This window comes from Hyaena hyaena, unplaced genomic scaffold (genome assembly GCF_003009895.1).
Source record: "Hyaena hyaena isolate Hyena2069 unplaced genomic scaffold, ASM300989v1 scaffold_217, whole genome shotgun sequence".
NCBI classification, from domain to species: Eukaryota; Metazoa; Chordata; class Mammalia; order Carnivora; family Hyaenidae; genus Hyaena; species Hyaena hyaena.
The window spans coordinates 1,298,989-1,324,234 of record NW_024080849.1 but is presented as its reverse complement, the minus strand read 5'-3'; the positions used below and the strand labels follow the sequence as shown (position 1 = coordinate 1,324,234).

Here is a 25,246-nt window from a genome sequence, read left to right as displayed (position 1 = left end):
CTATCGAGTTAAGGAAGAAGATGCCCGCTCCTGGCCCCAAATTCCTCTGCATGTTTTTACTTGGGTTCAGGGATGGAGACTGACTGCTATTTTTAGTTTATTTAACCAAATACTCATAGGGATAGTACTTATGGCCTGCGAGGCAAGGTGGGAGGAGCTCTGCAAATACATACCCAGGGAGTCTGTTAAGAGCCACACACATTAGGCAGGCGTTATCTTTGACCCCATTTTGCAGATGAGGACACTGAGGCACCAAAGATGGAGTGACTTGCTAGTGAGGTGGTGAAACTGGATTTGGAGCCAGATGGTCTGACTCCAGAATGCTCTTAAGCACTGTTTCTGACTTGGGCTGTGTGGCATATGGCCACCAAAGGTGTGACAAGACACGGGATTTCCATGGCTGCAGAGGTTGGGAATAAGAGGGTCGAACTGCTCCAATGGAGACACAAGCAGGTCTGAGACCTGCAGGCGAGGCCCCAATCCCGGCGGTCCCCAAATCACTGTCAGGGACCAAGGGGTTCTGAGCAAACAAGAGTCTGTGGCCCCCACCATCCCCAACCTCAGACACATGAGGAAACTGAGGAGTCTGACTGGACAAGAAAGGGTTACACCCACACCTCTAACATGTGACAGGGGTTCACATTCAAGCCTTGGTTTTGTGACAGTGGTGTCGTTCGCGGACAACTTGAGATGTGACCAAGGGACACGTGACAGGGCTTCCCAACGAAAGGCCACGAGAAACGAAGCAGAAGGGAGGGTGTTTGTGTGTGTGATGGCAAGTAATACGTGGGGTGGGGAAAGGAGGCGAGAGGCTGGCACGCAGGAAGAAGAGCCAGAGAGAGGAGAGAAAAGGAGGGGAAACAAACGAGGAGCAGACAAAGAAGGGAGCCACCAAGGAGCCCCCCGGGAAACTGGCAAATGAAATGGTCAGAGACTGACAATGCAGCCCACCCACAGAGGGGGCGCCGGTGAGCACGTGCTCCCGGAGACAGACTCCGGCTGCCACCCACGTGGGCACGCAGGGCTTGCAGAACCTCTGCTTTTCCAAAAAAAAAAAAAAAAAGAAGAAGAAGAAGAAGAAGAAAAAAAGAAGCTGCATAGTTGAAGCTCACGGGAAAACCTCTCATTCTTAAAAGCTGGCAGCTAATTCCAACCTGAGTCCAGGGGCAGACTCAGGCCTGAGTCTGAGGACGAAGGCAGGCTCGCCCGTGATGTCTGGCGTATCCCCATGGCCTGGCAGAGGAAGGACACTCGGTAAGTAGTTCTTGGGTGCCTTAATTCATCTAAACACAGCTTAACTGTAGTCTGAGAGGTAGGGCTTCCTGACAGAGCCACAGAATCAGGCAGTTACCCCAAACCCTGAACTCTACAAATCCCTAGGGAGCTGTGGAATCTGCAGGAGGGGTTGTGAACTCAGCAAAGAGAAGTGGAGGCTGTTAGCTGGAGCTGAAGAGCGAGTGGCCTGGGACCCCCTGGTGTGCAGGCAACAAACAAACAAACAAAAAAACAGTCCCCTTTCCCCTAATTGCTTCCACCAGGGCCACAACCCGACTGGGGAGGGAAGGGCACCTGGATCCCCACTCCCTCTCTCCCCCACCGCTGTTCCTTTGGGCATGGTCCCCCTTGTCCCCTGCACCCCCTCCAAGCATGACTAGGCGTCACCTCCTGCTGCACCAGACCTGTGTGCACCCATGTGCAGGATGCCAGCTCCTGATCAAACGTAACAGCCCATCTGAGGTTGGAGGAGGTGCAAGGCGTCACTGACGCCTTTCTCAGAAATGACCTACAGCCCTCCTGGGATTTGGAAGGAAGTTTTTTCTTGAGTTGTTGCTGTTGTTGGTGGTTTTTTTTCTTTTTCTTAGAAATGAATAGGCAATTTAAAAATATTCTCTCTCTGAAATATTCTGCAGGACGGCCTGCAGATTTTAGCAGGGAAGGTAAAAATTTGTTGGATGGGAAAAAAAAATCCCCTTGAAGTTTCAGTACCCTAGTAATTAAGCCTTTGTATTTCCCCTGTATGTTGGGCATTGTAACGGCAGGTCAGTGAGAGACTCGTGATAAACGTGACAACAGCAGAGGTCGGGGATTCTGAACCCAAGTGACTGGATGCGTTTCTTCTCCAGACAGTGGCCTGTGACCACAACATTTCTCCACTGCCTCACAGAACACTCTCAGCTGACATCCACCTGTGAAAGTGGTGGCTTTCGGGAGACAAAGTGTCTCTCTACACGTACCCATTTGCAATACAGAGGAGTGGCCACTCTCTAAAATGTCCGACACCAAGTAAGCCATCCTGTGTGGTCCACAGATATTCTCTCTCCTATCAATCCCAGTTTGGGGGCAGGAAATGGGCTCACCGGGTTTGTGGCCAATAAAGGAGAAAGAGGGTCTCTTTGACTGAATGAAGCGCAATGCAGCTGGTTTCTTTCACCCAGCTCTTCAGAAGTCCAATCCAAATGAGCCCCAGGCCAGCTCAGCCCAGAAAAAAAGTGAGAGTTTGAGTTGGAGAATATGGGGAAGAACATTCCAAAGAACGGGAGCCACCAGATGAGGAAACTAGGGCTCAGAGGGGTTCAGAAGCTGGCCGAGGTCTCTCAGCTGGCCCAGGACAGGGGTAGTGTCTGGACATGGACAGCCAGCTCCAAAGGCACAATTCCACTCTCTTCCAGACCCCGTTGGGGGATTGGGTCACCATAACTGCTAAGGATGGGAATCTACTGCTCTCAGCGGCACCACCCCTGCTCCCTGTCTCCTGTATTTCAGCCTGCAGCAGCCGCCTGAAACTCACCAGGCAACAATCCTGGCCCCCAGGCTCAGAACACCCCCCACACCCCGAGAAGATGCCTCGCAGGCCCTCTCAGTGGTCAAGCTACTCTTTGCTCCTGGATGAACTCATCTGGAACTCAGACGTTGAGGCCAATTAAATCTGTTTCCTTTTGAGCTTTTCTCTCAGCCATCATGCTAAAATATTGCCCATTACATTCCCTGCTCTTACACTTCAAGTCCGTCTCCTTTCCCTCTCAGTCTGTATGATTTGTCTCAGTAACCACGAGCCACACATGAAATGCGGTTTGTCTGGGATGAGATCCATGGTGAGTGCAAAACGCTCACTGGACACTGGAGGCTTAATGTGAAAAAGGGAATGTAAAATCCCCCATTAATATTTTTGATATTGACTGTGTGTTGAAATGAAAATATTGCGGCAATATCAGATTAAACGAACTCTATCATCAAAATCAATTTCATCGGTTTCATACCATGTTTCTGATGCTCTGCTCCAGCCTGTCCTTCCTAAATACTGACATACTGTCTTGCTCAAAAGCCACATCTGTGAGCTCATCATGCTCAAAAGCCACATGTTCTTGTTAGAGGAGGGATCTGAGAACTACAGTGTGCTCTGGGGAATAAGGTGTTTATGAGAGGTATGAGTTTCTCCAAACCTATTCTCCAAAGTCTGATTCAAGGTAGTTCTATACACTATTGATCATTTCATTAAGAATTTCTTTTTCATCCCTACTAGTTTCCAGTTATTCAGCTCATCGTTGAAAAACTCACTCATGATTAATTTCTTATTAATCTGATTTTCTCATTGTTTTCTGAATGTGTAAGTAACCCATCATTTTCCCCTCCAGTGTTCAACTGTTACAGTGGGAAATCTTCATGAAAGTACACAGCAGCGAGCCTGGTGGAAATTCAGACGCTACTCACCACAGCCATTTTGGGGAACATTATGAAAAGGAAGTGAAGGCCGTAAGGACCCAAAATGGGTCCTGAGAACAAGTCTATCAAAACAATTTAGTTTCCTCAGCTGGACACTGGGTTGACAGAAGAGATCAAGGTCACAAAGGACAGACCTTGGAACTATGTGTTCCCAGCTGGGGGCAGAGAGCAGACTTGAACTTATTTCAGGGATTCTGGGCAAGAGGTCTCCTTACTGCCACTGGTTTTCATTGAAGCCCACAGGGCAGTTGAGAAGGAAAAGATGAAAGGGGCACAGGGCAGGAGATTTTAAAAAAGAAAAAGAAAAAATGAAGGGGGAGGAAGAGGAGGGGGGAGGGAGGAGGAGGAGGAGAAACAAAGAGGTCAAAGGAGAAGGTCCTGTGCCTATAAAGAAATTGGAAGACATTCTCCTTTGAGGCTGGTGGGCAGGCACTGAAGGCTGTCTCCAAAGAACTACTAAAATATTTTCTAGCACTTTCCTGGGATTGGTCTTGCTAGCTTAGCTTGCTACTCAGACCTCAACCTGTCCGAACAAATGGAAAAAGTCGTACTCTGGTTTCACTTTCAATCCTGAGACAAACGGTTTGACTTCCATGTATAGAATCCAAGAGGCTCTAGCCTCATGTAGAAGCTTGAAAAAGCCTTCTGCACTTGAGAGGAAATCAGACGATGGCAAACTCACGCAAACTGGCACTCGTGCCTCCTGGATGCAGGCAAACTTTCTGCTTTCAAACAGAGAAACCAAAACCCATTTTTATTCAAGAAACGTTAGAGTGCTCAAGAGGGCAATGAGACACATTCTTCGATCTCGTTCTTAAAAGGTGCTTCTAACGGTCTTTCAACATTTCTCAAAGACACCCATCAAAATTAAACCAAAGACTTGTTGATGCTATGCAAAAGTACTTAGGAGTAAAGTCTGAGTGTATAGGGTATAAGTACAATAAAATGTTAATAAATACGTAAATAGGGGCACCTGGGTGGCTCAGTCAGTTAAGTGTCTGACTTGGGCTCAGGTCAGGATCTCACAGTTCATGGGTTTGAGTCCCGCATCGAGCTCTGTGCTGACAGCTAGCTCAGAGCCTGGAGCCTGCTTCAGATTCTGTGTCTCCCTCTCTCTCTCTGACCCTCCCCTGCTCACATTGTCTCTCTCTCTCTCTCTCTCAGAAATAAATAAAACATTTTTAAAAATTAAAAAAAATAAATACGTAAATAAATCCCCATTCTGAATTCTACATCCCAGAGAAGGTTTCCCCCACCCCTCCCTTTGTAAATGATGATGTTGAAAACAGACCTCAGTGGCTAGTAACTGTGCTGCCCTCTATGATTTCACAGGCCCGAACAAGGTTACACTGGACAGTGTATGCACATCACACATAAGGAATCACCTAGGGGGTGCCTGGCTCGCTGCAAGAGCGAGCGACTCCTGATCTCAGGATCACTGAGTTTGAGCCCCATGTTGGCTGTAGAGATTACTAAGAAAATAGAGAGAGAGAGGGATTACGTATGGCTCTTCACATTTTCCTAAGTGCTGCTTATCTAATCTTGTGTTGGGAATGCACGGATTTTGAGTCAGAGGGCCCTGGCTTCTTGCCTGCTCTCACTTATCTCCTGTGTGAACTCGGTCAAGGTATCCTACCTAACCTTTGTTTTCCTCTTTATAGCCTCTACCTTAAATAAATAAATAAATAAATAAATAAATAAAACAAAAAACCAAAACTGGCGTGGTGGGTAAATGAAACCAAAAATTTAAAAACACTAGGCCCAGAACCTGGCGCAGTGCATGCACTCAATTCACGACAGCTACTATTGTCACAAAGGGCCGAGGTTTCCCATAGGAAAACACAGCGCTATTTTGACTCAGACGGTCTTCTTCCTAAGTAAGAGCACGCAGAACTCTTCGAACCGTGGTTGCAGCCAAAAACATGAGAACGTCTCACATCATGATGGGAGATAACTTTAAACCTTAAAATGGAGATGTGCTTGACAAACAGTGCAGCATCGAATGTCCAGATTTACCCCTGTGTGTTGTTAAAAACAATATGAAAATAAATCAACAAAAGGAACTTCTTAAGAAGCAGTATACCACTTGGTTCCTGTAGGAGGAAAGAAAATCCAGCTGGGGAGATGGCTGGCAAGATAAAGGAACTCTGCAATGTCAACGGCAGCCCAATAAGGCAGGCAGTGCTGAATGAGAGAAAAACCAAAAAATAGACAAAAACAAAACCCACAGAACAACTAACATAGCAGGCCCTTAGCGAGCTTTGCCACCTGCCCAGCCCTCCCAAGGCCCTGTCCACATGTGACCCTGACAATGCATCCCAGCACCCAGTCCTGCCAGCTCTACCTTCCAAACACACCCCGCCGCCCCCGTCTCCCATTCAGCTCCCCCTCTCTTGACAGCCACCCAGCTGGTTTCCCGCTTCTCCTTGGCCCCTCTCTAGGTGGCTCTCCACCCGGCAGCCAGAACCATTCATTTGAACACTCCGTCATTGTAATTTCACTCCTGCTCAAAAGCCTCTAAACCTTCCTATTTTGTTGGGAGTAAAAAAAAAACAACAAACAAACAAATAAACAAAAAAAACGTCACAGCCTTTAAAGGGGCCCATAAAGCCATCTCCAGGACTTCGCCCAGATCATGTTTATGACTTCATTTCCTGCTGCTTTCTGGTACACTGGTCTCCTTGAGCTTCCTTAAATTCCTGAAGCTCATCTCAGGGCTTTTGCTGCCAGCCCCTCCACCTCCACCCCTGCCTGGAACACTGCTCCCCCATACAATTAAGGAGACCCTCCCCTGACTACGCAGTCTAAAACAGTAACCATGAAAGAGAGTAGAGTGGCTGCATGAAATATCATACGTTCAGCCCATGGAGGACTATGCGACTGATAGGGAAAGATTATCCAGATCTATGGCCAAGAGACAAAAAACAAGGTGCAGAAGGGTACGGGGAGTATGTTACTATTGTTGCAGATCTGTATCTATAAAAAGAAACAAAGAAAGACAAAACAGAAACAAATATTAGCTGCTATAATGTCTGGCGAGGGCAGGAATAGGATTTCTCTGAGCAGATCTTTTTATATGGCTTGATTGGAACCATGTTAATATTTTACATATTTAAAAATTAAATCAAGGGGGGGACCCTCAAATTGAATAGAAACAAAAACAAATTGGGGCACCTGGGTGGCTCAGTCAGTTGAGCATTTGGCTCCTGATTTTGCTCAGGTCATGATCTTACAGTCGTGAGATGGAGCCCCATATCAGGCTCTGCGCTGAGATTGGGGAGTCTGCTTGGGATTCTCTCTCCCTCTCCCTCTGCCCCTCCCCTGCTCATGCTCAATCTCTCTCTCTCGAAATAAATATTTTTAAAAGGAAAAAAAGTAAATTAATGCAACTATATATTGAGTTGACAGCATAACCACACAGAAGGAAAAAATTAAGTAACTTGAAAATATAGTTTTCTGTACCTATTCAGTGGGATATACAGAAGAATAAAAAGAACTATGAAGAAACCTTGATCTGAATTTTATTTTACTTATTTTTAATTTTTTTATTTATTTCTGAGAGAGAGAGAGAGACAGCATGAGCAGGGGAGAGTCAGAGAGAGAGGGAGACACAGAATCGGAAACAGGCTCCAGGCTCTGAGCTGTCAGCACAGAGCCTGATGCAGGCCTCGAACCCACGATCTGTGAGACCGTGACCTGAGACGAAGTCGGACACTTACCCGACTGAGCCACGCAGGCGCCCCTTGAACTGTATTTTAAAAAGGTTGTGCTTGGTAGTGGGACTGGTAGAGCAGTTAAGAAACAATTTTGTGTTTAATGTATATTAGGAAACTGTACAGATTCTATGAGGAACAGAGATCTCACTGTGGCGAAGGAAGATACAAATAGGAAATGGAGGGAAAGATGAACCAGATTGTTAGATTAGGCTTCGTGGTAACAGGATAAACTCCTAACTTCAGTAAAGCTCGATCTCCTGGCTCCGAGAACTGATAGAGCCTAGAAACCATAACTCCAGTAGCCTCGGGCACACCTAGCACCCAAATATTGTTTCTAAATTCATCTCCCACTGAGAGGAACAAGAGAGCCGAATGATTACCAGCTGAGGCTGAAAAGGTACAAAATGACTCCAGAACATCTTTCTATGCCAGAAAGTAGGAGGTGCTCAAAAACTGGTAGAAACTTGGCAGAGAACACTCAAGTACACTGGGGTTCCCATCTGCCAAATTCTAGGTACCTGGGCTTCAAGATAGATAATGACAAGAATGTTATCTTAAAAAATATCCATGAGTCTACACTTATACTAAAAAAAAAAAAATTAAAAAGCTCTTTGTTACTGAGGAGTGTCAATGATATATAAGAAATTAGAGATAGAAAACTGCCATTACAAATATCTTTTTAATTTTTAAAAAATGTTTATTTTTGAGAGAGACACAGAGTGCAAGTGGGGGAGGGACAGAGAGAGAGAGAGAGGGAGACACAGAATCTGAAGCAGCTCCAGGCTCTGAGCTGTCAGCACAGAGCCCGATGCGGGGGCTCAAACTTACAAACCATGAGATCATGACCTGAGCCAAAGTCGGACACTCAACTGACTGAGCCACCCAGGTGCCCTGCCATCTACAAACATTTTAATGGACTTGGGGAAGAATCACCACTGGATGCTGACACATCAGGTAAAAGATTGCTGCAGAACAGGATAGTTGCACAATCTCTAAGTGTCACTGGATAAATCACATATTATTTACAAAGGGGAACAGGTGCCTCTGAAAAGGAGAAATCTGGTGGGTCACTTTCACCAAATACCCAAAGGTCTCCACCAATGAGACAGATGGCCTACATCTGCTCCCTAATGAGAAGCATGGGAGACACAGCACACCTGTGCAACATTCCTGAACGTTTCACCAGAATCTAATCATGAGGCAACAGAGGAGCCAGATCCAGGGACGTTCTGTGAAACTGGTCCAGACCCTCTGAAAGTGGTGATGTCATAAAGTACACCCAGAAAAAGAAGAGTTGCCAAGTTTTAGATGAAAGGGAGTTGGGGCACTTGGGTGGCACAGGCAGTTAAGCTTCTGACTCTTGATTTCAGCTCGAGCCATGATGTCATGGTTCGTGTGATGAAGACCCGTGTGGGGCTCTGCGCTGACTCCGTGGGGCCTGCTAGGAATTCTCTCTCCCCCTCTCTCTCATGCTCTCGATCGATCTCTCTCTCTCAAAATAAATTATAAAAACATTAAAAATTAAAAAATAAAGGAAGGGGATGAAACAGACATGAGTACCAAATGAAGTATGTGGTCCAGGATTGGCCTCTGGACTCTTGCAGAAAACAGTACCGTGTCAATGGTGTATTTCCTGACTTCTGGTTCCACGCCTTTCTGGAGACCCTGTTCTTCCAAGACACATGTTGACCTATTAGGGGTGAGGTGTCAAAAGATCTTCAACTCTCAAATGTTTAGACAAAAAAATTAAGTGTGCATGTACAGTGACAGGGAGAAGTGAACCACATGTGTCAAAATGTTAATAACTGGTGACTCCAGAAGAAGAGGGTGGAAGTGTTCATTATGCTATTTTTTGGCAACTACTCTACAGATTTTTAATGTTCCAAAGTTTAGAAATGTGAGCCACACCCATTCTCCTTTTCTTTGCGCTACAAATCTCTGGTGTCAATGTTTGCTTTACCACCACTCTACATCTACTTTTTTTAAAAAATGTTTTATTTATTTCTGAGAGAGAGAGAGAGAGAGCATGAACAGAGGAGGGTCAGAGAGAGAGAGGGAGACACAGAATCCGAAACAGGCTCCAGGCTCTGGGCTAGCTGTCAGCACAGAGCCCCACGCGGGGCTCGAACCCACGCACCACGAGATCATGGCCTGAGCCGAAGCCGGATGCTTAACTGACTGAGCCCCCCTCCACATCTACATCTTTACTCATTTATTTCACGTACTGTCTCTCCCCCCCACTGCAATAACATAAGTTTCACAAAGGCAGGGAAGTCTGTCCTTTGTTGCCACCCCACTCCCTTGCAAGGTGCCCAACACCACGCGCAGCCAGAATTTGTTCAGCGACTGACGTTCAGTCATTCTATGAAGCTCACGCTATTCTTACCCTCCCTCGCCACTGAGTGGTGTTCTCTTGCTTTGAGGGCAAAGACAGTGAGGCAAGAAGTTATGGAATGTACAAACCGTGTAACTCAGGTGAGGGCCAGGGCAGGAAGCAGAGCATCTGACTGGAGGGCTGATGCTCTTTTTTAATTTAATGTGTTTTTTTTTTTTTTTTGAGAGAGAGAGAGAGAGAGCAAGGAAGCGGGGGGGGGGGGGGGGTTGGCAGAGGATCTGAAGCGGGCTCTGCGCTGACAGCAGAGAGCCCAATGTGAACTCAACCCACGAACTGTGAAATCACGACCTGAGCTGAAGTCTGACGCTTAACCGACTGATGCTCTCAATCACCGTTGGGCTGCTTCCCACGGAGTCAGATTCCGCCTGTATGTGTGTCTCCCGGTTCCCCACGGCCACCAGCACAGGAAGGCCTCCAAGCTCTCGGGGCCCTGGGATGGCATCTGCCCCACCTCCACGGCCTCCCAGCTGCAACCCTTCCAGCTTATCACACCCAAGCACATGGTCCCGAATCTGCCAGGCCCAGAAACCACTCTCCTTTGCCTGCCAAGTTGTCTTTTCCATCTTTTGGAATCCTTTCCCACATCATCGCGTGTCCACGCACCACACATCCCGCTGGCTGGGTTCAAACACCCTCCGGACCCTGCAGTGCTTGCTTGGCAAGAGACCTGCCTTCGCCAAAGGCCTCGTCTCTGCCCTGTGCCTGCGGCAGCACCCTGTGCTCACAGGCCTGTCTTACGTTCCTCCGGACCGAAGACACTTTAGAGCTCTCCCAGTCCCTCCTAGCCGCATGTGCCCCCAGGCACTCCGTGGAAGCTGAGTGTGGGTGGAATGGGGATGGAAGACTGATCTCTGGTCTATGCAAACGGACCTCCAGGGGCAAACCCTCACGGAAAGAAAAACTAGCTGCGGGTTTATAAATACGCTCCGGGGCCTTGGCTCTCGCTGTGTGTAGGGGTTTGCTGAGGTGGGGACGCATCTGAAGACAGATAACTTATTTCTCGGGGCTGTGAATCTGGCTGCAGAAGCGGGAGAAGGAGGACGGCGGTTCCTTTACGTTTTCAGACGCGAGGAAGGAGCACAGGCCTCCGGGAGTGAGGCCATCGCCCACTCGGACGCTCCTCTGGGCCCGTCCCCGGCCCGGCCCGGCACCCCGCCGGCGGCAGTGCCAGTCTGAGCAGGGGGGGCTGCCGGGGCCCCGGGCGGCCGAGCTCGCTCGCGCCCCCTCCCCCGCCGGGATCAGCGGGGTTCCTCCGCCCGCAAGTGGAAGGCGCCGCCCGCCCCGTCCCGAAAGAGCTCAGAGGCTGCGGAAGCAGTGAAAGGGCAGCCCGAGTTCTCTTGAAGCTCCCCGGGTAGGGAAGGGCCGCAAGTGACTTAGCAGTCACTGAAACTTTCACAAGGCACACCCTTCCGGAGTAACAGAGTCGGGAGGTGACAGGGCTGGGGTGGGGTGGGGGGTGCGGAGGTCCGAGGGGTCTTAGAGCAAACTACACCGAAGAAGTGAGCGAGCTGGAGTCCGGTCCCTCCTCCCAGCCAGGACTCCGGTGCCTGAGGTCAAAGTTGCTTCCAGGCTACCCACGGGAGACGTGCTGACGACGGGACAAGCCTCTCCGCCCGCAGCGTTTCCCCCGCTCCCCAGCCCAAGCTGCGGCCGCCTCGGCCCCGCCCGTCCGCTCGGCCCCGTAGCCCGGGGCACCCCCGGCACCTCCGGCGCCGCCCAGTCCCCGCCGGGCCCGGGGGAGGCCGCCACTCACCCAAGTAGAGCACCAGGCAGGCCACACAGAGACTCCCCGCAGCCAAGCACCCAGCACTCCCTGCGGCCATGGCTCCTCCGGCGGCCTCTACGCCGGGACTGGGCCAGGGTCCTCGGCAAGTTCTAGCGCAGCTCCGCCAGGCCCCACTTCCCCCGACCCGTCTTGTCCCGTCTCTGCGCTGGCCCCGCCCGCTCTTTCCATGGCCCCGCCCGCCCCCTCGCTGGCCTCTCCCTGAGCCGCCTCGTCGCTGGCCCCGCCCCACCCCGCCCGCCCTCTCGCTGGCCCCGCCCCACCCCGCACGTCTCCTCGCTGGCCCCGCCCCACCCCGCACGTCTCCTCGCTGGCCCCGCCCCACTCCGCCCGCCCTCTCGCGGGCCCCCACCCGCCGGTAAGCTCAGCGGGACCCTTGGCTCCCCCGCTTCTTTTTTTCCCTTTTTTCTTTTATAGTTTATTGTCAAGTTGGTTTCCATATAACACCCAGTGCTCATCCCAACAACTGCCCTCCTCTGTGCCCATCCCTTCTTCCCCTTTTCCCGACACCCCCTCAGCCCTCAGCTTGTTCTCAGTTTTCAAGAGTCTCTCATGGTTTGCCTCCCTCCCTCTCCCCAACCATTTTCCCTTTTCTTCTCCCCCTTGTTCCTCCGTTAAGTTCCTCCTAATCCTCCTATAGGTGCAAACATATGATATTTGTCCTTCTCTGCTTGACTTATTTCGCTCAGCATAACACCCTCAAGGTCCATCCACGTTGCTACACATGGCCAGATTTCATTGTTTCTCATTGCCATGTAGTATTCCATGGTATAGATAAACCACATCTTGATCCATTCATCCGTTGATGGACACTTAGGCTGTTTCCATGTTTTGGCTACTGTTGAGAGTGCTGCTATGAACACTGGGGTACATGTGCCCCTATGCTTCAGCACTCCTGTATCCCTTGGGTAAATTTCTAGCAGTGCTATTGCTGGGTCATAGGGGAGTTCTATTGTGAATTTTTTGAGGCACTTCCACACTGTTTTCCAGAGAGGCTGCACCAGTTTACATTCCCACCAACAGTGTAGGAGGGTGCCCGTGTCTCCACATCCTCGCCAGCATCTAGAGTCTCCTGAGTGTCCTGGGCTCTCTCCTGCTTCTAACTAGGCTGCTTCCTTCCCGGTCCAGTCCGGCACCGCCCCGCCACACTAGCACCCTGCTTCCGCTCCAGACGCAGTCCTGCCCCCGCCCTGTCCCCAAAGTCGTTCCACCGCCTCGCAGATCTGCCCTGTGGAGCTCTCTCTTCATGGTGCCTTGCGTTTTAAAAACCAGGCTTGTTCCTCCTCCTCCAGCACTTTCCCTGGAGTTTGGGACGAGTCGGACGCACGTGTCGGCAAGTGGGGGGAGGGGGAGCTGCGCACCGCCCGGCTGGCCCCTGCGGTGACCTGGGACTGGGGGGCTCCCAGGCACTCCGTTCCTTCAGCGCTTTCCAAGGGCAGAGCGCGGGGCTCGCCTTTCCTGCGCGTCACCGTCCGTGCACATTAAAACAAAAGGAAACGGTTTGGACACCTTTTAGGATGTGCGGGTTACCTGGTGCCGCTGGCCCGCCTATCTGAGCCACCTTTTCCTGAAGCCTGGCCCTGAAACCCAGCACTCCCTTCCTCAGGAGCTGGGACTTTTAGCCCTGGGTTTCTTCCTTCTCAGTTTCCTCTTTGTTTTCCTCTTCCTCCTTCTCAACTGTGGACTTCCCCTAGGCTGAGGAGTCAGGTGTGGAGGGTCCCCTCATTGTGTGACCTCCTCCCAAAACCTCCTGCCCGAGCTGCAGCGGGCATCTGGAATGCTCCATCCGCATGAGTAGGCTTCCTGATGGCCTTGCCCTGTCTGCAGTCTGTCCGACCGAAGACCAAACCCCTCTGCTCCCAGAACCAGCTCCTCGAGGTGGCCTCCTTTGTCCGCACAGGCCTCGCCTCTGCCCGGTGGGAGTCAAAGGAAATCTAAGTTCCACCGGAACCGGAAGTTCTTCCTGCGAACAGGACTCCCTGCTGTCCTAAGAGGCACTAACATGTCACTTGGGAAACTGAGTGGGAATGTGCTTCCTTGTGATGTCATATCCATCATCCTCAAGTGAGGATCCCAGACCCACTCAAAACACTTGAACTGTAAGACCTCCTTGGTCGTTAAATCAGCCATAGCATCTTAAAGGGCATCTCTATCAGTGAAATTTCTGGGACCAATGTCACATACCGTGAAGCAGGCCAGCTTAAGACATCCCCTACTGAGAACATGGGACAGGGACGGTGCATAGCACAAAATGTGAGAAAATCAAGTTCTTGCTCTGCCCCTGGTTGGTAGGAACTCGGATCAACTGGGAAAGTGAGGGTAGGGTCAAACTTTTAGACACTGCAGAGCCCCTGAGAGTTTCCGAACTAAGAAGTGATCCTAGCAAACATCCACCGAGTCTTACTAAGTGAGGCCCTGGGTTAAGTGCATTACCTGAATTACTTTTATCTTCTTGCTGTCCCTAGTTTCACAGAGGAGGAAACGGAGGCTCAGAGAAGGTAAATGACTTGTCCGAGAACAAACAGTAAGGGGCAGAACTGGGAGTCCAACTAAAGCGAAATCCAAGGGGGGCCTGGGTGGCTCAGTCAGTTAAGCGTCCCACTTCGGCTGAGGTCGTGATCTCATGGTTCCTGGGTTGGAGCCCTGCATCAGGCTCTGTGCAGACAGCTCAGAGCCTGGAGTCTGCTTCAGATTGTGTCTCCCTGCTCATGCTCTCTCTCTCAAAAATAAACATTAAATTTTTTTTAAAAAATAAAGTGAAATCCAAATCACCACTCTCGCCATTTCACAGAAGAACAGGTGCAACTTCCCAATAGGCAGCCATGGACTGGCTTGGACTGGCCAGCAGGAGCCATAAACCTCCTCAAGATCAGGGCTGAGGGAAGGCCTGCCCAGTCACCTGGGGCTGGGAAGTATGTCTCAGGTCATGGTCTCCAGCCTTTGGGTGAGATATGATTCATTAGGTCTTTGGTTGGATGCGCCTCTGACCGAGACCGACAAGCAGTGCCAGCTTTTTTATTAAGAGATATGCTGTGCTCCTATCAAGCATTTTTAAAAGAGCTTATATGTATCCCTAGCAGACTTCATGAATCAAAAGTGGCTCCGAAAGGTAGACCTGATTTAGGCAATGGGCCAAAAAGGCTCAATTCACATACTGAGGACTCACCATCAAAAGGAGAGTGCATCTATTTTTCACCCTGTGGCCGGTATCAAGAGGTCCTGTTTTATCAGCTTGTCGTGTGGATGATCATGAACTAGAGGTAAGAAAGGAGGGCTCATTCAGTCCCTCTCTGGGACTGTGGATCTAGTTGTTGCCAAACTTGTAACTGCTCCCCAGGAAGCTTAGAAATTCCAGAATGCACTGAGCAAAACACTGCTCCGAATCCTGCATCCATGAACTTCTCCCTGCCTCTTGCGGAAGTGTCCGTTCACTTCCCTTATGTAGACACTGGGCAGATTTGCACCAAAGGCGTAGAGGGGTAATCTTCTTCCATAATACTCTATTTCCCTTTTTAAAATGTTCCCTGGCAGAAAGAGAGCATTGGGGGGGGGGGGGGATGAGGCAAAAATAATATGTAAAGCTTAACGTGGAACTATTCTGGATACGCAAGGGATAAACAATCACATTTCAACTCCTGGCCAAGCCAGCAGCTGCACGAAGTTGATAAGGATGCAGCAGATGGGGCTGCGGAGCAGGGGAAAGCACTCATTCAAGCCCTGGAAAGGTTTGAGTTTTAAAAAGAAGAAACAGAAAAGGAAGCGCCTCCCTCTGCTTTTTACCCCCTCTCTAGTCTCTTGCATATTCAGTGCAGTGTAAAGAATTACAGATGGGTTCTGCCTAATCATATATCGCTGCTGTGGTTTTAATCATTCTGTCATTCTCGCTTTGCAGAAGTGGTGAAAGCCTCCAAAACATCCCAGCATTCCAGGTGTGCAGGGAACAGGGACTGGGGTGTTGTGCCTGGAGGCACAGCTCTGTCCTCTGTCCTGGAAAACGTGGGCTGACAATTTCACAGGTCAGGACAGGGCTACATTGTCGAAGAGAGATGGTGTGGTCCTGCTTCAGAGGCCCTCCATAGCCAAGGAGAAGGGTGTTCCCCCTTCCTATTCTTCTCCATCAGCCTCCTCCCACCCCATCCTGTCCCACCCCGCTAAAAAGGAAGGCTAGGCTTAGAAGCTCTACATTCTGAACCTGCCTATCTGGGCTCTGGGTGTGTTGTGTGCTGCACTGATCTAGAGGCCGCGGAGCCTTGACAGTGAGGGTAGTTGTGTTCATTTATTAGGATACATTTTCAGCAGATGGCAGCCAACTGCCTGGAGAAAGGATTTTTTGCTTTGTTTTAAATCATCATTTGTACAAAGGCACGCTTTAGGTTGGGAGCAGACTATGGTGATAAAGGCTGCGATTCTTGAGTCTTGAGCCTAGCAGGCCAAAGTCAGGGGCAGAACTCCAGGCCCCCAGGACACAGTTTCACAGAGCTAGAGAGGCTGGTTAAGGGGGTGGGGGGTGTGAGGGAGGGGGGGAAGAAAGAAGGACAGCGAACTCCAGTAACTGTAAACAGCCATATTTTCAACATAATTTACTACAGGTCTCTGAAGTGTATATAAAACATTTTAGTGCAACATTTTACAAAGAGTTTTCCTTTAAAAAAACAAACAAAAACCAATCAACAGCTCTCTACATCATGCACGGGTAGTTTTCTTACCCCATCTGTTTTTTTCAACGATAAACGCAGAGAAACCATTGTTTGAAAAGAATGTGAAAACCTGCTACAGCAGCACCCTGATGAAAGAGGGTGTGGTCATATCCATGTCTTGGAATGGGCCTCGCACAGTGTACTTTTTTGCCAATGCAACATTGTAGCCGTTGGTAAGTCCAGAGAACCAGTTGGCAGTTTTCCTCTCCTGGTCCAGCGCCCCCCTCTCCCCCACCCCCCCAGATCCAGCTGGACATGTGCGATGAGGTCTCCCAGCCACTGGAGGGCACCATTACCCCTCATCTGACACCACATTTCCATAGAAATGGCCAAAGGAGGTGGGGGGAGTGGGATCTGAAAAGCTCACCCTTTGATGTTATCCCCCAGCCCAACAGAAAAATACACAGGGGGAAAAAATTACTAAAATACTGGCTTCGGGTTCTTTTCTTCCTTTCAAACTTCTTGCAACCGCTTCACCTATTTAATTGCGTGCATTATCTACTTTTCTATACCTGGGAGCAAGCTCTGCTTGCAGGAGTCACACACTCCGTTCTGCCCCACCCCCAACCCCACCCCGTGTGTTTCCCTTCAGGCCGAGGAAAGTCTCAGTCATCTTCCCTCACTGGCTTGGGCCACAAGACAGGGGCCAGGTGCCCACAGCAAGCCCAGGCGCCTGAAATGAAGAAATGGGGCAAAGGACTGCCTTCTCCCCTTGCCCCTGGGCCGACTGACCCACCCCTGCAAAGCGTGGCTGCAGCACACATGGTAAATGGAAATGAGCATGTTGGGGATGGAGGTGTCTGTGCCTACACAGGGGCTCACAGGACAGCACGCTCATGGGCAGGTCTACATAAGCCTGGGGTCACCTTGCATCACCTCGGCTGTCGCACACCTCGGCTGTCGCACAGCAAAGCATCTGTACATGCAGGGCACCCCCAGCACCCCCAGCATGGCCTCCCCCATGGAGTCTGTTCCGCCTCAGAACAGACAACCCTTCTGCTTCGACCTCGCTCTGGAATCCCTGGTGGCTTTTTCTAAACAAGTTGTCCCCTTGGGATTCAAGATGCGAGTTCCCAGAAGAACAGAGGTGGCACTCTTGGCCAGCAAAATATAGGAGAGCCAGGGCACCCACACTTCTCCCATGGGGTGAGCAATGGGGCTGGCGGTGGGGGCGGGGGGGCTGAACGTCTTGCTCACAGCATAAACGAACAGGGCGACCCTGGCCTTGTTGGGCTTCAATGGGCATCCGAACAAACAGCCACTATAACCATGAACAACCAAGTCACCTACCATCACACACAAGATCTAGGAAGGGGAATGGCAAAAGCCCACACTGGCACATGGGGACTTTCCGCTGAGACCAGGCGGTCTGCAAGGGTGAGAGAGGGCTGTGTCTAGACCTCTCCCAGAGACATATTCTGACGGCAGTGAGACACTTGGGGAGAGAAAGGGTGAGTAAGAAGGATGTCGTTGCCTTTGAGGGAAATCTAGTTGGGAGGAATAAGAAAAGCCCAAGTCTTCGCATCTCCAGGGTGGCAGCGATTTCTGCCCTGGTCTCCGACTTCCAGACTCTGGAAACTGCTGCCCTCCCTGTGCTGGCTGACCCCTGGGGGAACTCAGGGTTGCCCGGCCCCGTGCCCTCAGGCGTACAGTGACTGCAAGTGGGCCCTGCGTGTTGAGCTCAGCACCGCCCCCTTTCCAGGCTCCCTGGCCGCTTCCCATGAAGAGTTTGGCAAAGCACCTTGAAATAGAAGCCCACCCGCTCACAGTTACCAGCTTGGGGCTGCGCCCGCGAAATACATCAGGCCATCAACTAGCCTGTTTCCTTCCGCCACTGATCCTTAGCTTTGATCTGAAAGTCAGCAGCCGCGATGGCAAAAGTGTGTGCTGTTCGGGGCTTTCGCTTGTTCTCCGACAGAGTTCTGGGCTTTTTAAAAATTTTTTTTATTTTTGTAAATTTTTTTGGCAAGGTTGGCATGAAGCCCGTGTCTCTGCCTCCCCGACAATGTGGTCGGGCTCCGTCTATCGAATGGGGTTACACAGGCTCCCCCTGTACGTACAAAGTTCTTTGAGGCGAAATTCAACGCTTTCATCTCGACTACAAAGCGGTTCCAACAACTCTGGCTGCGGGAAAAGACAAGATACAAATTGGGCCCACGTGACGCGTAATTTTCAAGTCTCGTTAAGAAAGTAGAAAATGTTTGGGTGTTTCTGATCCATGGGGGGCATTTTCAAGTATGCAGAAACGAGGGGGCCTGGAAGCGATTCCTTGGCACCAAAGAGTTCCCCTCCCTTGTGCCATCGGCGGGGTGTTACGGGACACCCGTTCGCCACGTTACGGAATCCAAACGGTGAGCCGAAGGGACCTGAAAAGAGCCCCTTACAAAGACTAAGAACCCCTGTCACATCCATCTGAGAATACAATATAAATTCAGCGAGTAGATGTGACATCTGGAGCTACTCACTACGTTATCAAAAACGAAAACGAGAAGCCTAACTGCAGGATAAAGACATCATCTGCTTCAAGACAGCTATAACCAGCCACGACTGCCACCTAGAGGCAGTCCGTCTCTGTGACGACCCGGGACTGGAGAGGAGTCTCTAGTCTGGCTGTTCTGCGCCCAGAGAACACTCCGGAGTCACGGCGGCGTTGCCCGCCCGCCGTCCGATCACAGAGCAAGAGGCAGGAAGGGAGCGCGTCAGCTCCTCTGCAGCTGACGTCCGCGACGGTCCCCTTAGTCTATGGCTCCCGGGTGGATACTGAGCACAGGGGGCTCCAGGCATGTGGGGGAGTAGTTGAGGTGCGGCTCTTTGATCCACAGCAGGGGCACCCCGTTCTTCCCGTCGGAACTCTTGCTGGAGTTCCGGCTCTTGAAGCGCACCAGCAGGATGGTGATGATGAGGATGCCGAAGATGGGGAAAGGGTAGAAGAAGACGAAGTAGAAGAGCGCGTCGTTGGAACAGATGACAGACTGCAGGCTGGAACCTGAAACGGAGGGCAGACCGTGAGGGCAGGGAGCCTGGACGGCAGCCTTGGCTCAGCCTACCTGAAATGCTACCCCCACCCTGTCCTTCCTTGATGCTGCTACAAGTGGGGACCCCCTTGTCGCCTTGTTCTCACAGCAGCACCCCTCAGGTCACGGCCGGAAGTTCATACAAGGCAATGCCCCCGTGTCCCACCAGGACCCAGTACCGTGGCCGTGAAAGCCACGTGACGAAATGGAGTCTAGTGACCGTGAGCCCAGCTACATCTAGATGAGGAAGCTGCCTCCACAGAGACCCGCACCTCCTGCCAGGTGGTGCCTCCCACGCCCCTCTGCACCGAGCTCTGTGCCGAGCTCTGCGCCGAGGGTCCTTCTCTGGGATGTAACACATTTGCTCCCTGCCAGCTTCTCAGAGCAGGTTTATCAGAAATGACGCTTACTTGAGTAACGTTAGCATTGACTCACGGTATCAACTGAAATGCCATTACGGACCATTCGCACGTGTCCGCAGGCATGTCTGTGGCTGCGTAGAGTTCAGTGCTAGTCATTCCTGGATACAGAAGAGGGTGAAAACTGGCCCCCTACGCCCCACGCCCCAGACCCACAAGGCCTGAGCAGGGGCCCAAACCCTGGAAGCCTGCATTTTCTCTGGAAAATCAGGCTGCTGGCTGACCTCCATGTTCCATGACTTAATAAATAGGGGCATCTGCAGCGGGCAGATGGGTCTAAACACCTTCCCCTGTACTTTTGGGTCCTCCAGGAGATCGTCAGGGGTCTGAGTCGGATGTAGGCTTTTCTCTGCAGTCTTTTCTACTGCACAGCTGTCGCCATCAGTATGATTAAGAAAACTCAAAACCCACTTCTGACTTCGCAAAATCTCAATTTCATGTGGTTGTGTCTAATCAACAGGAGGGAGTCAAAGAAAAGAGAAGGCTGACAAGGCTCAAACATTCCAATCAAAATCACCTGGTAAAATGTTCTACAGTTTCTAGCAGAATCTAGCAGATGTTGCCTCTCTGCGTTCCAGGCTAATTCTACTGTAACAAACACCACCTCCGGTGGGCTGTGCCCTCCCACCCTTTGGCAAAAGGCAACTGACAGAGACCCCCGTTAGAGCAAGGTATTCAGGTCAGCCATTATTTCCTCCGGTCTCTTCCCACGGAGGGCCATGACCCGGTGGGAAGTCTGCGTTCTCTGGACTAAGAGAGCTCGTGGGCAGGTCCTTCCAGACGCCCTGCGGCATCACTGCCCTTCTAGCTGGTTTTCCCCACAGACCGTGCAACGTCACCTGAACCTCAAAGTCAGCCTCCAAGATACACATGAGCCGAGAACAGTAACTGTGTTCAGGCTTCGTTTCTCTCCTCGGGAGTCTGAAACATGGTAGCTGGCTACGGAGGGACATGGTAACACCTAACAGTACACTTGGATAACGAACGCTCACTGAAGTAGAACCTGGTGGAACATCAAGGTGACTGCCGCATGTTGTGACCTTAATTCCTACCCACATGGGCAGTCAAGGGTCAAGTATAGGAACCGGTGTGTCAAGGCTGAGATGCCGGGCACAGGTGGGAAAACTGCTTATTGAGCCAGAGTCAGAGTCACGCTCTGATTTCATTCTTCCAGACCGCTGGGCTCAACGGGGACACCATCCCCTGTAACCGGGGGACCACTCACTTGTGTCCAGGACGCGGATGCCGATGGGGGCCGACTCCTCCTCCGTCAGCCGGTACCACTCCTTCTGAGGGCTGGGCAGCCACTCCTCCACACGGCACGAGTAGTTCCCCGTGTCACGGGGGCTCGCGTGCAGCACGGTGAGCCGGTAGAGCAAGGGCGACAGCCTCTGGAAGCGAAGCCGGCCCTCCCAGGGGCCGCCTTCTGGGCCGAAGACGGCATCTGGGCCCACGCTCAGCAGGGCCGTCCGCTCTGTGAGGTCCTCTCCTTCCTCCTCGTCGCCCCCGTCCCCCTCCTCCTGCTCTCCCAGGCCAGGCCCGTCCCTCTCCCCTCCGGCTTTAGTCCTCAGAGAGTACCAGGCCACGGCAAAGCGCGAGTCCTGACTTGATCGAGACACGATGCTGCAGTCGAGCTGGAAGGCCGCCTTCTCAGACACCGTGGCATTGGGGACCACCGTGTCCACCTGCAGGGCGGCGTCTGGGGGAGGCGAGGGGCAAAAGAGGCAGAAAAGCGTGTTTTAATTTCTCTGCTCCAAACAACCCGCGTGTCCCTCCCTAAGTATATTCCAGTACTATGGGGATATAGGATACACCCGTTGGGGGGAGTAAGGTAGGTCCTATGTGGCAGAAACGTGCAAGGAATCGGGAAAGACTGCCTGGGTACAGAAGAGCTGTGCACCCCGGCGCCACTGTATGCGGCAGACAGTATGTTTTATTTGGACACGTGGATTTGTTTACTTTTGCAGAAAATATCTGCGGAAGAATTCACGAGAGGTGGGTAAACGTGGCCGCTAATGGGAATCCGGGGAGGAAGGGACACTTCCTTTCACTGTAACCTCTTGCAGTGGCGGAAGGGTCCCTCCCGCCCAAGATGCACACCCACCTAGAAGCTGACAATGTGACCTTAATCAGAAATAAGGTCTTTGCAGGTGTAATGAATGCATACCGGGTTGAGGGTGGGCCCTACGTGCAGTGACCAGTGTCCTGAGGAGAAGGGGTGGGGGACACATGGAGAGAAGTCCATGCGAACACAAGGTGGAGACCGGGGCAATGCAGCCATGAGCCGGGGGACACTTGGGACCACAGAGAAGGTGGAAGAGGCAAGCTAGAAACTTTGGGGGTGGCCTGGTCCTGCTGACAATCTGCTCCTAGGCCTCCAGCCTCCACAACCGCTGTGCAATCCGTTTTTGTTGTTTTAAACCACCAAGTTTGCACTAGTTTGTGATGGCAAGCCTGGATGATGGATTTGCCCTTCAGCGGTTCTGGAGTTTAAACTGTGTGCATGCAGACAACCGATGCCCCAGGGAACCCGAGGAGGGAAGTATTCTCCACGGACTGAAGCCTAGCCACAGACAACAGACCTGGAAGGGGCCCTCGCCTTGAGCACCGACCGCCTTGAGGACGGACAGCATCTCCCAACAGAGATGGGAGAGACACAGAGCAGCCACAGAGAGGTCCCCAAGCAGGTGAGTCAGCCTTCGCAGACACCACTGGGCAGCTAGAATCTCTTCCTTTGCTTTGCTGCGCCCCCCTTTTTTGGCTCTCCGGGCCAGATCCTCAACAAATAATCCATTCCCTACCTCCTAACCGGCCTGTTTGGCTCTGCTTAGGAAGTGCTCAAAAAAGATGCTAACGTAACAGCAACAAAAGTAAAGATGCCAACTCGGATTCTGCTTGGATGGAGATCAACGAGGAGCGCTTCCCAAGTACTGTCCTAGGCTTTCAATGCACTGGCCTGATGCTGCTCACAGGTGATCACAAAGGTGTGGTGCCCCCACCTTTGTGGGGCCCTGCCAAGGCCCTGCACCCCCCCATCCGGAATCTGGGTGTGTATCGCTGGCACTGAGAACTCAGGACCTGGGTACTGGCGGGGGGAAGGGTGCCTCGGCCCGGCACCCATGGGGGAGAATGCCCCGGGAGGCAAGATGGCGGCAGGGGGAGAATATCCCATCAGAGACAACTCCCACTCCCTCGAGTGTCGGCTTATCCTTCCAGGTCAGGGAGGACTGTAACCCCCAAGGCATCGGAGAGAAATACTGCAGGTTAAGGGGCAGCCAAGGGCACCTTCGTCCTGCACAGCCTACCGAGCTGCGTCCTAAAGCTACCAGCGGCTGACCACCGGGGTCCAATGCACCCACATGGCAAGATGGCAGAGACCACTGGACATGCAGCTCCCCAGAAGGGCCTCTTCCCCACCTTCTCTCCCTTTGCTTTCCTCTCATCTGAATGCTAACAACATAAACGTTTAAATTTTTAAGTTTATTTATTTTGAAAAAGAGAGTGAGAGAGAGAGAGAGCCTCAGCGGGGGAGGAGCAGACAAAGAGAGGGAGGGAGAGAATCCCAAGCAGGCTCCGCACTGCACAGGGGTCTGAATTCAAGAACCGTGAGATCATGACCTGACTGAAACCAAGAACTGGTCGCTTAACCGACTGAGCCCCCCAGGCGCCCTGGCATTTACATTTTCATGTAAATGTCCTGGCCCCTTCGCGTGCCTGGTGATGGCTCAATGCACGTGTTTCGAAGGAAACCCATGCCCACTTGCCATGCCCTCCCCTCCTCCCTCTAACACGACTGTCTACCAATTTGCCCGTGTCTGTCCCCTTCTAGGAGAGGCCAAGCCGTCTCCCTGTGTGGACTTCAGCCTCTGCCCGTACGTAAGGCTGGAAGGTGGCAGACGGTCCAGAAACGTCTGTCCTCCATGCCACCTGGAGCCCTGGTGTGGTCACGTGAGAATGGGTGAGTGCTAGGAAGAAGGGCGCCCCAATGCTGCGCCTCTACAAATGTACCTTCGTAAGAAGACATGCAGCTGTTTCCACGCCAGGTGGAAAGAAAAACAGAAAAGCTCGTGGGAAATGAGTAATTCGACACAGAGGTGATTTCTCGTCTAGCTTGGGCAAGACGCAGAGCGGTGAGGTAATGCCCTTTGCTATAACGAAGGGCACAGTCTCTCCTGAAGTGGTTCCGTGACCACGGGGCGGGCACAGCTGTGAGGGCCCGGTGCCCTGCCGACCCGGAGCGCCACTCTACTGAGACGCGGGAACGCGACGAATGTGCCCAACAGACGGCGAACAGGAACAAGACCGAGCACTCACACAGGCCACAGAGTTCATTCCTGCCCACGTCCTCTGGGAGCGGGGGGCAGGGGGGACAGACTTTTCGCTCTGATTTGGATAAACGAGGAGGTGATGTTGCAGAGGACACAGGAATCCTGCTCACCTCTGCTTTCAGGAGGGGTTTGAATGTGTAGCCAGAATTACACTGAGGAATTACGTGCACGTAGGCACTTTGGGAACATAAATAAGGACGAGGGAAGCCACACAGAATAGCCATCAACACCAACACAGCGATTGGGAAGTGAGACGCTGAATTTCATCCTTTTCTAGCTAAAGCACATGCATCAACTCCTTTCCACTGACGACCTACGAGCTTCAGCTTTTGAGCCGTGTGGCTACTGGTTCAAAAGTTTTGCATATCCGCCGCCTCCTGAATGCGAATGTATTCTTTAAAAAGAAACTCTTCTACGTTCTGAAATAAGTGAAAAACGTTACTCGAGTCAAGAAACAGGATCACCTGGGGCCGAAGCCAGATGTGCAACTTCCCATTCATGGGGGCGGTGGGATCTGAGTCAGCTGTAGATGCAAAACGTATGCGCGCATATATTTAGCTGCAAGCGATGTATTAATACATGCGTTTTGTGCAGCGCACAAAACCCGGAGCTCACAGGGGGAAGGCCCAAGGTGGTGACGGCCCCAGGGACGTTAACCCTCACCTGGCCGTGTGACGGTGACGGCCATCTGGCCAGCAGTGTCCTCGGCCCGCTTGTACCACACGCCACCGGGGCTGGGCAGCCACTCCTCGACGCGGCAGCTGTAGGCCCCGCTGTCCTGCACGGCCACGTTCTGGATAAAGAGGCGGTAGACGCCGGCCGAGGGGCTCTCCAGGTGCAGCCGCCCCCACAGGTTGTTCTTGGCTGCCTGCTCTCCGTAGTGGAAGGTGGCGTCGCGGCTCAGGCGGGCCACGGTCTCCCGCTCCGGGTGGTTGGGTTTCCACACGAACCACTCCACCACGAGCTGGGAGGCCGCGCTGGTGCGGTTCAGGACCACGCACTCCAGCTGCACCTGCTGCGTCTCCAGGACCGACAGGTTCCCCTGCGCTTGGCTGAGCCTCAGGCGGCTGTCTGGAAAGACGGGAAAGGGCATGTGAGCAGCGGGGAGCAACAGGTGCCCGTGAGTGCCCTTCATGAGCACAGGTCAAGGGTGCCCTCCCCTCTCGATGGGCAC

General features: G+C 51.9%; 2 protein-coding genes across 7 annotated transcripts in view; both read right to left on the bottom strand.

The window, feature by feature from the left end:
• CD58 (CD58 molecule) overlaps positions 1-11,725 on the bottom strand; it is a 42,527-nt gene extending 30,802 nt beyond the window's left edge. For all 4 annotated transcript variants that reach the window (XM_039242782.1, XM_039242781.1, XM_039242780.1 and 1 more), the window contains exon 1: positions 11,585-11,725. In XM_039242782.1, the coding sequence (XP_039098713.1) occupies positions 11,585-11,654 (70 nt within the window). In that variant the 5' untranslated portion in view covers positions 11,655-11,725. The remainder of the gene's footprint in view (positions 1-11,584) is intronic.
• A 4,438-nt stretch (positions 11,726-16,163) lies between these two features.
• IGSF3 (immunoglobulin superfamily member 3) overlaps positions 16,164-25,246 on the bottom strand; it is a 93,892-nt gene continuing 84,809 nt past the window's right edge. For all 3 annotated transcript variants that reach the window (XM_039242728.1, XM_039242730.1, XM_039242729.1), the window contains 3 exons: positions 24,736-25,143; positions 20,970-21,443; positions 16,164-19,297 (listed from right to left, as the gene is read on the bottom strand). In XM_039242728.1, the coding sequence (XP_039098659.1) occupies positions 19,047-19,297; positions 20,970-21,443; positions 24,736-25,143 (1,133 nt within the window). In that variant the 3' untranslated portion in view covers positions 16,164-19,046. The remainder of the gene's footprint in view (positions 19,298-20,969; positions 21,444-24,735; positions 25,144-25,246) is intronic.